The sequence below is a fragment of the Halyomorpha halys genome, unplaced genomic scaffold (genome assembly GCF_000696795.3).
Source record: "Halyomorpha halys isolate HHAL.00 unplaced genomic scaffold, Hhal_1.1 Scaffold718.1, whole genome shotgun sequence".
Classification (NCBI taxonomy): domain Eukaryota; kingdom Metazoa; phylum Arthropoda; class Insecta; order Hemiptera; family Pentatomidae; genus Halyomorpha; species Halyomorpha halys.
In genome coordinates this window covers 66,692-78,083 of record NW_027110423.1, presented here as the reverse complement: position 1 = coordinate 78,083, position 11,392 = coordinate 66,692, and the positions used below count along the sequence as shown (strand labels likewise).

The 11,392-nt window shown below is 32.0% G+C and overlaps 2 protein-coding genes across 3 annotated transcripts; both read right to left on the bottom strand.

Moving 5' to 3' along the window:
* LOC136795028 (uncharacterized) lies at positions 1-1,743 on the bottom strand (the record flags this gene model as incomplete). Its single annotated transcript, XM_067048605.1, is given in 2 exon segments — positions 1-302; positions 485-1,743. Coding segments are annotated over 2 exon segments (360 nt in total), but the record flags the coding sequence as incomplete, so codon positions are not given.
* Positions 1,744-4,036: 2,293 nt separating this feature from the next.
* On the bottom strand, positions 4,037-8,426 carry Sec20 (vesicle transport protein Sec20). Of its 2 annotated transcripts, XM_067048604.1 has the most exons (5): positions 8,268-8,426; positions 8,029-8,201; positions 7,840-7,947; positions 7,643-7,764; positions 4,037-4,981 (listed from the first exon to the last, which is right to left on the bottom strand). In XM_067048604.1, the coding sequence occupies exons 1-5, from the start codon at positions 8,334-8,336 to the stop codon at positions 4,794-4,796; spliced, it is 660 nt and encodes a 219-aa protein (XP_066904705.1). In that variant the 5' UTR covers positions 8,337-8,426; the 3' UTR covers positions 4,037-4,793. The 2 variants fall into 2 exon arrangements, with proteins under 2 accessions (XP_066904705.1, XP_066904704.1); XM_067048603.1 differs by having other exon boundaries at positions 7,643-7,947.
* Positions 8,427-11,392: the final 2,966 nt, after the last annotated feature.

Genomic DNA, 11,392 nt, shown 5'->3' with positions numbered 1-11,392 from the left:
CTTGAATATTTCCTGGAACTGTGGGTTCGACATTATATTGGCGAAGTTATTGCTGCTACTTTGTTCTTCATTGTGCCTGGATTCACCGTGTCCTTCAGTTCCGGGAACGTAGCCAGATTCCTGTAAGTGTGCTAAAGTGTATTCATAACATTCTTGGACTTTTAAGACATCGAAAGGAGGTGTGAATGATGGTCTATAGTTTCCATAGGCGTTTCCACTGTTACTGTTTCCCGAATCCGCCTCCCTTTTCCAGTACGTTGAAACATAATCACTCAATAGATTTCCGTCATCACTCAAGTCAGCTGAAACAAAACAGATGTTACGCCTAGATGGAGTATTTGTTAGTGGTCGTGAAAATTACAAATCTTTATTAGACATCATACTTGAAACGAATATATCTTTCATACTTTGTGAACTATTAGAGTACATTTCAGCTGTAATACTAATAATAATATGTCACAATAAAATAATAATTTATTCTTACCGTTTACGGAATAAAGATAAAAGAAAAAAATCAGACTTAAACCGCACAGGTTCCACATAGCAACGAAAGACTTCTTCAAAACATTAAGTCTACCTGAAAAAGAATATGATTATTTAGAAAATGTAAGCGAGGGTTTTTTATTGTTTTTGTTTTGTTGAGAAAGTTAAAAGTAAGTTGATTATTAATTATTTTTTATTAACGTCTCCAACAACTACTTGTTTTCATTTCACTAAAAAAAATAACTAAGTATCTTATTTTATTTATCTTAGTTAATAACTGAGTAAATGAATTTTTTAGGAACCTATCCAATAAATATCCAAGTAAAATACATCCATACAAATATATAATAGTTGTTTTTTTATGGTTAGACTAACGTTTACGTTTCTACTTTAAATATAACAGGGCGTTAGCCCAAATTACGTTGACAAAGGAGTTAGCTTTGTCAACGTAATTGCAACCAATAATTTTAAATAAAAACTGATATTAGTCTGGGAGCCCGTGACGAAAAACGTGACTTATTTCATAATAAGGATTGGGCAAATAAAATGATCATGTCTATTTTTCATATCTGGCCTGATATGAAAAGTGCAAGTATGTCATCTCGACATCGCTGGAATAACAAATGGGGGAAGTTATACAATAAAATACAATGTAGTCTAAGAAACAGTAAAAAAAAATCTGGTGTGGTGCGTGCATGACACAGCTTTCACTTAAAATCCTACTTATGTTCCCCACGTTATCATTTTTTTTTTTTTTTGTTTTTGCACAATAAAAATGTAAAGACCGGAAAAGTGAGATTACAAACAACAAATTTTTACTTTTCTGTTCTATAAAAATTCGTTTGTTATAGTTCTTCAAGGTGACAATAACGAATTAAATTTCAGACTCACAGAATGTACTGGAATGTACAAATGAAATTTTTGTTCCTGGAGATGGCTTATTAGCCAAAACGTTCAAAATTTTCTTTATTAATTAACATTGGTGAAATAATTTTGTCTTTAGAATTGAAACGTTATTTACGTTTGCAGTAATACGATAGACGAATATATCAATCAATGTTACTTTATAAATCAACAACTTTTGAAGAATGCCCGTTACTAGAAAAAGAATATGATTTGATATACTGTATGATTGGTCATGACCGAGAATCATACCTCTATTACTGGTTTGTCTTCATTATTACATATGTGGCATATCAATCAAATAAAATTATATATAAATTTTTTTTTTCCTTCGAGAAGTTTGTACGTTGTTTAAGTTTACGTTAAGTTGTAAGTTTAGCAAAGAACAACATAAATAAACAAAACCATATTTATTTATGTTGTTCTTTGCTGACCGCACCCCCCGACAAACTTCTCGAAGCATTAATCTACGGTCAACTATCTACACCTCATTATATAAATTTTGTTCCTACCGTGAATAGATCAGTTTAATGAAGCTGTAATGCAGTCGGAAAAGATGTGGCTATCGCGCCCACGACTTTCGGTTTGAAAATATACATTTTTCGTTTTTGCTGCTTTAGTTATTCAGCAAATTATTTAATATCTTGTATTTATCCATTGTTTTCTATATCTTACAATGTGAACTGGTTACTTTTTTCAAATAAACAAAATAAAAGGTACTAGAGGAAAATTTGGCATTTATACAATTTTAATGCGGATAAAACCAATTTGTTATTAAAAACCACTTAATTGTACATTGATTTATCGAGTTCAAGCAAAATCACTCCAGCCCTTTCTGAGAAAATTGAAAAATTAATTGTATTAAGAGCCATTTCCAGCAAGTCGCTTTAAACAAAAAGTTGCTGTTACATAGTAGGAATGTATATATTCTACAATAAATATCTGACTTCAGTCAGTGTCTTAAGACTTTTTTTTTTCTGAGCTAGCAGTTTTTTTACGCATCCACGGATGTACACAAAACTGATAAAAAAATATTTTGACAGCATAATTTAATTGAAAATGAGTGTTCTTAGGCAAAAATTTATATTTCAAGGATTCTAAACCCTAAGTTTACACTTATTAGTGCTTAAAATAAAGGCAGTTCGATTTACTTTCAAGCCTTTTTGTAATACTTGGTTTTCTATAAATACTTCATATCTCCTAAATAGTCCAAACAAGCTAAGACTTAAAAAGGTAATTAAGGGAAAGTTTTTTTTTTTAATTACAATAGCTTTATACCATTAATTGGGAATTAGGTCCTTATTACAAAGCGCTTTTCCAACTAATCCTGGAGGAAAATCTTATTGACAATATATAACACAGAATACATAAAATGTTGAAAATTTGGTACTTAGTAATTTTGTAGAGAAATATTATCGTGGAAAAACATATATTTTTCTAGATATTGGTACAAAACTAAAACATTGGTTAACATTTTGAAGTTGTGTACAAAAAAACAAAACAAAGTTGGCGGAAAAATATCTGACAGTGAAGTGTGGAAATATCCTCATACTCCTACTCTGCAGCCCAAAATATGGAGGGTAAGTTAAAAATTAAACCTACAATAAACCTCTATTTTTCCTATATTACAAAAACACAATCACAATATGATTTCTCGTTATTCAAAAAACAACAATGTTATTTGAAAAGTAGTATCATGGGTACTATCAAATGATTACAGAGTTCTGTAGAAACTCAAATTTTAAATAGTTTAGTCTACTTCAAAAAAGGTATGTATAATGTTTTTTGTGCTGTTGATAGTTTCCAAGAGATTGAGCAAAGAATGAAAAATTAAAGAATATTCTCAGGTTTTTCTTGAATAGAATAAACTCTGGTCATAGGCTGAGGTCACAAACTAAAACTTTCATTTTCAATCCAAATCCAAAGAACACATCAGAAAATCTACCTGACCTTTTGCATTTATTTGCTACTAATTTTCCTTTACTTCTTGAACTACATTGTATTCACTCAGTCATCACTTTTTATTCCATTGAATTTAAGATGGCAGACTGCATTTTCATTCCAGGTCAGCAGGCATGGTCATTTTAAGTTCCTAATACTTAGCATGAAATAAATTATCTTTTTGCCAAGCGATAAAAAAATAATTATTATTATAACTTATAAAATAACTTATACTCGATAAGTAAATTATTAACTTTTATTTTTTACTCCGCAATCAGCAGACAACCAGCCCCTCACTTTCCATATTAATTGACTCTAATGGGAATCAACAGCATCTGTCCAAACCGAAATCAATGATTTCCAATCATATTGAGGCAGCAAATAAAATCTGTAAATTCAACAGATAGTGAAACCATCTAGGCTAGAAAGCTATGCCGCTTCCTGTAGAAAGCTTTCTAAAATGCAAAATATTTTCCCCAAAAAGGCCACTGAAGACACCCTGATACTCAGCCAACCAGAGTAACTATATTACTGTCTCTTGTTTCTGTAACATAATGACAATATTTCTAACCCAGTAGAAAAATCTATTCCTGCCCAATCTCTTATTACTGTAACACCAAGATATCAACAAAATAGATTATTATTGACTTTTTGTATAAAATCAAGTCAACACAATAAATTTAAATAGGGCAGAAATAATAACATTAAGTAAAAAAATAAAACATTATTTATTTTACAAAGGTGCCGATGTAGCAATAATACAGCAATAAAAAATTGTATGAATGCAGATATTCCACCAGATACATAGATACTAATGATAAAGGATTTATGATTTTGATTTAAATCACCAAATTATTTTATTTCCAATAAAAAAAAAATAATAATTTGTTTTAGTTATTGCACTTCTTCCTTTTTTAATTCTATTGATTATATTTTTACACAACACTTTTAGGGACCAGTGAGAAATTGAAAACAATTACCTCTTTAAAAGGGTTCAATAATGGACCCCAAGAAAAAAACTATGCAAAATATTTGTGGCTTTACACTGATAAACTCAACTTACCCCAGAAAGTTACAGAAGTAAACTAACTGGAAGACCATATAGTAGTTGTTTAAATAGATATGAGAATTAGTAAAATATTCCATTGTATTATCTCATAACATCATGAAACAAAAATGATAACCGCATCTGAATTTTAACAATAAGGTCATCAACCCAGAACAATACAACTAATGTACAGGCAGGTTAAGTTATCTTTCAGCCTATGGTAATAAGCAATTCTTTGCCTTGCCTATGATATTCACAAAGAAGATAAAAGACTTATAGGTAATGATAATTATAATTGCAATTGGTCAATTTAAGAGAAATAATCATGACTGGCAAGGGTAAAGAGCCAATGATAAGATTCAATAAATAATCCTTTAAAAAATAAATAATTATAAATATCTTTCACAGATAACATATTTTAAAGTAGTCTTTTTTTCAGGATATAAAGCACACAGGCCAAAAAAAATGCAAAACCTAACAACAAAATAAGTTTATCAGTAAATTGGCGTCGAGAGTATTTATCTAGTAATTTCCCAGATTGAGAAATAGCACTTTTCGTTTCATGTAGTTCTCCACTTGTTCCAGTAACTGTCATTGAGGAATTAGCTGAAAAAGAAAATAGTGGATTAAATAAGTATACTGTATGAAATTTAAATGTGTAATATGATTGGTGAATATGACAATTAATACATAACAAATTAATAAAACTTGAAACAGAATAATACACAATATACAACCAAACTTTCAGATATTCTGGTATACAGTTAGAAGGCTTCAACATAAATAGATCATCACAGAAGAATTCTATAAATGTAATAAAGTGACAATGCTACCTTATTATGAAAGCTAAAAGCCGCAATCTCCTCATATTTGAACCTCTGTACTATAATTTGAACAATGTTTGGGAAGTTTCATCAACAGAAAACATTCAAGTAGGTTTGATAAGAGGCCAGAAAAGTGATCAACTATGTGCCTAAGTGTTTAAGCTTAAGTGCCAAAAATGCTTTTGGAAGACATGATTAACTATTAGTGATAAGTCAGCTCAACAAGTCTTCATTGGATTGAGGAGCTTAGGAGTTAACAACTGGATGGCAGCAGGAACCAACTGAGACTTCTACAGCCACAGATTAAGGAGTCATAGAGCCCTTAATGCTTAAACAACTTACATTCATGTAACTTTGATATAAAAATAAACATGAATATATATTTTGAATATTTAAATACACTGCAATTAAATTATAGTATTTCAATTAGAGATTAATTTTCAATTATAAATTCAGAAAATAGATGTATTTTAATAATTACCTAACCCAGATTTTTTTATATGTTGAGAACATACGTTTGTGTGTATGTGTGTTTATCAATATAGTTTCTACTTCTATATCTTATATAGAATTAGAACGGAAACTTCTCTGTACAATTACAGAAGCGATCTGGAATCAGAGCTTTAACACATGGAGAAGAACTAACAGTGAACTGCTTGCAGAGACTGGGCATGTGACTTGCAGCAATCTATCAGGACATGTCTAAACAACAATGGATGCCAGTATAGTTGGCAAGAGATCACATCGGAGGCCAAAAACCAGATGGATAGACAGTATTGACAAAGATGTGAAAGAGCTGAATGCAGCAAACTGGAAGGCGTGGACAAGGCTGATTCAGGCGGCCAAAGATCTACAAGGTCTGCAGAGCCAACCCAAAAAAATTAATACATATATATGTAGTTAAAAATCCATGTTTTCAACCTTCCACCTACTATCCACAAGCCGTGGTGCATAAACACTTTTAAGCCTTATCAATTTTCTGCTAATATCTTTATATCCCTAATTTTTTGAGAAAAAGTAACCTATAAACCTTGTAGAGGACAAAATTTATTTCTTACATTTGCAAAGTTTTCAATGACAATTGGCTATGGCACTATAAACTCTAAAATTTGAACCAAAATGCATATTATAGAGGTGTTTTACCTTGCAAAAGGTCCAGTATCTCTCATTTTTTTAATGTACTGCACATGTGGAGTATATAATAAAAAAAATTCAATTTTCGACCTACCTACTGTGTTCGCACTGTGATATGCAAAAAATTCTATTCAACTTTGGAGGACCATAATGCTAGAACCAATGGTTATAGAATAAAACTTTGATACGCCATGTTATACCAAAATTTATCTTGCAGAATTTATATAGGAAAAATTTTTCATCAATAAATAACAATACGTAGATATAAGGAAGAAATTGAAAAACTTAAAAATATTTGAGGTTTTTTTACACAACACAGCATATGCAGTTGGGAGTTTGAAAACTTTGTCAATACTTTACTGTACAACAGATATACAAAAAATCAGAGTTCGATTAATTTTTGCAAGGTCTTCGAAAATACTTAAAAAAATATTTGGCTCTTACTCAATGAAGTAATTCAAGAATGGAAGATAAGAACAAATATGGAGCTCTGTGGCTAACAATAATACAGAATTGTAAATTTCATAAAATACTGCAAAGAAAGATGCTCTAAAGCAGAATTTATAGGGCTAGAAGAAGAGGGAGACCGAGAAGAACATTGCTGCAGGGTGTGGAGGATGACCTGAGGTGGCTGAGAATAACAAACTTGAGGAAGAAGGCAAAGCATAGGGACATCTGGAGAACTCTTGCCCAGGAAGCTAAGGCCCTCCCCGGGCTGTAGAGCTATAGAGAAGAAGAATATAGTACATATGAAGTAATTTTATGGCCTCCACTGACTAATACATCTACACGGTAAGATCACAGAAAAATATGTCAAAACTAGAGGTTTTATATCTCTTCGGTGAACAGAAGTCAACTACTTTTGTTATATAAGTAATCCATCAAAATGAAACACAATTCTATCAAATCAAGACCCATGAAGGGCTATGGCAAACTTGTACCGAACTTCACTTATTTTTTTATAAAAGTAAAACCTATATTTCAAACCAAAGTAGCAAATAATAAATCATAAAATATCAAACATAAAGGAGTTACTGTTTAAATCAGTCAAAATTCTCAACCAACATAACTAAACTTTTAACCAGTTCAAATTAAAATGTTTTCCCCTAAAAATAATAGGTCATTAATTGAGTAACATTTAATAGAGAATATATCATCGTAATGACATAACGTTATAGTACATAATTGGTATCTAGTAAATAAAATAGAGCTGATATACAACCATCAGACGAGTAATAAAAACTAAGAAATTAATGAAGTTTAATTATTCAATTAGTAAAGCCAGAAAGAAAATAAATAAGCAAAATACCTAAAGTCTGAAGAGTGTCTGCACTCAATTGAGTAGTATCAGCTAAATGCCTGCTAATTGATAACAATTGGTCTGTTACATTGGATGACATTTTAACCATATTAGCCTTATCTTTTTTTATCCTGAAATTCATTATTATATTAACCTTACTCTTGAAGAAAATTAAAAAAAATAGTAGAATAACTAATGATAACAACCTTTGCCTAACAGTACTACTCTCATCCATTTTGAAGAGTTCTTCTTTATTTGCTTTCTCAATAGCCAGCATACAGTTGACATTTGCTTTTCGAAACATACTGAATGTACTATAGAGATAAAATTATTATTTATTAATTTTTAAAAACATGAGAAATTCTAAAAGGGAAATGGCAATAGTATTAATTTACTTATAGTACTGTTCTCTATAGTTTCTGGCCTCTTCCATAAGGTCATTATCAAATGTTTCTTTCCCATAGGACTCCAACTCATCAATCATTTCTCTCAGGTAAGATAGCTTAGAGCGCCCACTGGCATTTAATTCATTTAACTTTTCAAGAGGTCCATTGCAGTTTTGAATGTCCTATTTAAGATAAATGATTAATCACTGGAAATGTAAATAAAAATAAAGTCTAGGCAAGTCATTCACCTGAATTAATGATTTGACACTTAAACTACATTTAATAATATCCTGATTTAATTTTTCGGTGTCAGTCATTATTAGGAATGTGAAACCTAAAGGAACCAAATCAGTTAATTAAAAAACTAAAAACAGTAAGTTTTAAACTTTATTAGCATTAGGAATACAACAACCGTTCACTAACGATAGTTCATTGATGACTAGAAAACTTGGAAGCAAATATGTTTAATATTATAGTATTATGTTATATAAGAGAAGTTAAAATGAAAAAAAAACTACTGCTCCAACCCATTAAGGGCTCCGTAATTGGGCTTAGTACCCGACCTGAGATTGATCTATGACTGATATAACAATTACTGTATTCTTTTATTCGTATCCAAACTATAGTATCTTGTAATCAAAATGAGACTGTTTATAAAAATATCTAATGAAACTTCAATGGATTCATAAAACAATAGCATAATACTCTTCATAAACTCTTTAAACTTAAGGTATTTTGCTTATTTATTTTCTTTCTGGCTTTACTAATTGAATAATTAAACTTCATTAATTTCTTAGTTTTTATTACTAGCCTGATTTGTTGTATATCAGCTCTAGGAGGGGCCTTGGCCTTTCTGAACAACAGTTCCCTAGACGTCTCTATCCTTTCCTTCTCCCTTCAGTTTGTTACTCTCAGCCACTTGAGGTCGTCATCCAGCCATCTTCTTCTTGGTCTTCCTCTTCTTCTAGCCCCATAAATTCTGCTTTGGAGCATCTTTTTTTATATTATGTAATCCTCAGAACGCGCTCTAATCATTCGATATGGCAGGATTTTATAAATCTTACAGTTTCTGTATTATTGTATTAGTCAAAGAGCTCATTATTTTTTCTTATCCTCCATTCTTGAATTACTTCGTTGAATAAGTGCCAAACATTTTTCCAAGTATTATGCTTTAAAAGACTTAATATAATAAAGAATTAACTGTTAGCGCTTTTGTAATTGGCAACGTACTTTGATATATGTATTATTTCTTGTATTTTAATATTCATTAATGTATTATTTGAATTAATATGCGTTTCCATTCATACTTTTAGTTTTACTGATATAAGAAGGTAAGAAGGAATAAGATATAGAAAGGAAAGACGGGGAGTTACGACGTTCGTCTTTCGACGTTACCACAACGCTGGAGGAAACCAGTCTCCAGACATTGTTAGAGATACGTTTACCCAAGCGAAGGCCACCAGTCTCATGATTTAGTCGGAATAAGTCTAAGGGGAACCAGACCTTAGACATTGTGAGTGCTAGGAAAGGAAGGTGGAAGGATGTTGTTGTGACACCACTATCTGCTGGTTTATACTATAACTACCAGAGTCACCAAAACCGTTACGACACGACATGGCGAACCTAGCTGCTGTAACGAGAACTACTGGAAACATTGTACTTTGATATATGTATTATTTTTTGTATGTATTTTAATGTCACGCATGTAACAACCATATAATATATTGTAATATTCATAAGTGTATTATTTGAATTAATAAAGATTACAATAGAATCTTCTGATCAACTAAAAGCAAACTTCACGTAGTATCTTTCGATGGCATTTATTATCCCAGAGATTTGACTAGACAAAAATTGGAAAACCTCTTTGCGAATTTCCCCTTCAAGGAATTGTCCTTAGAAGGCAGTGAGAAGTGGATATACATTGTAGATCAATACATTCTAGTGTTATTTTTGGAAATGTATATTTTTCTTTTATTTTACTCAGCCTTCTTTGGATCTCACCTCCTTTCTAAACCTTGCCTCACTTTCTCCAGGACATACTGCTCGTACCCGTCGGACTTACATTCCCCTATGTAACTGCTAGTTCCAACCATGCAGAACGAAGTTTCCTTCCTGAAAGGGCTCACGGCTCCTTCCCGTCGGACTTGCCTGCCCTTTCGCGATTGTAGGGTTCAAGCTCAAAGTTTGCATCCTTCGAGGACTTACGTCTCGTACCCCATCAGACTCATCCTATCCACCCAACTACCTAACCTGTATGAGCACGCATTGTTGAGGCCTTCTGATATAGAGTACCTCAAATATGCAATTGGAGTCAAAACCATCGTATTTAAGAGTAACACAGTTTTATGTACCTATATGCAGTATAATAACTAATTATCTGGTCTTGGTTGAAATATTACAAGACGAGCTTCGAACATCTTCAAGATGGTGTGGCGCGCTGAGCGCAACTGCGTGCCGTTACATTATTAAATTAAAGAGTATAGTCTTCGATGGCAAAGTAGGAAATAGTGACCTAAACATGTAGAAAAACTTAGCGACTGTCTGAAAAAAATTGATGGCGAAGTCTTATCAATGTATATTTTTTTTACGAAAGGAATATGGTCCGGGTGCGGTCAAAAAAACTCAAATAGTAGAATATACTATTTTATAAAATAGGACCATATTCCTTTCATCTTTACACACGGTCAATCAATAATCTTCCAGTATATTTTTTTTAGTAGGATTCTATTGATCAATAATTAATCTTATTATAAACCTGCAGACAAGAATTCACTCAAATCTATCTTCGAAACGTAATATGTGACCTGCATAGATTCTACAAACATTAACTATGTATATCTGGTTAGTTATGTCCAGACATGCTAGAACCTGTACCCTAATGCAACATCACCCCCTATCCTACTTAGTCCATTGCAATGTTGGTTTTTAGCATGCCACCTAAGCTATGCTGAACAATCAGGTTACATATCCTCTTAATATGTGTGGAGAGGATTGTGTAATAGTTATAAAATGGACCACTGTCCAGTTTAATGTGGTGTTACCTGGTTTGTATCCAGCTTACTGCTTGATACTTTAGAAAAGGCCTGGACAAGGAATGTTTAAGGTAAAGATCATAGGAATAGTGAACTTAATCAAATCCTAACAGTATAACGGCAGAGTCTGGGGGAGGAATCTCAACCACTATTAACTGCAGGCAAGGGATGAACCACAAGGTTATGCCTGATTTCCATGAACAAGGGATTAGTCTTCAATCTTAGAGGAGGAGGAAACATTCAGTTACAAGATGAAGTCTTGGTCTGTTTAACTAGAACAACAAGAGTTCATTTATGGAACCTTGAGGCCAGGAATGTGCCAAGACACATAAAACAGT

Excerpts from the sequence above, each read along its gene's own strand:
- Sec20 (XM_067048603.1), bottom strand. The coding sequence starts at position 8,336 with ATGACTGACACCGAAAAATTAAATCAGGATATTATTAAATGTAGTTTA. Across the intron at positions 8,202-8,267 it reads GTGTCAAATCATTAATTCAG|GACATTCAAAACTGCAATGG; the intron begins GTGAATGACTTG and ends TATCTTAAATAG. Across the intron at positions 4,982-7,642 it reads AGACACTCTTCAGACTTTAG|CTAATTCCTCAATGACAGTT; the intron begins GTATTTTGCTTA and ends TTTCTTTTTCAG.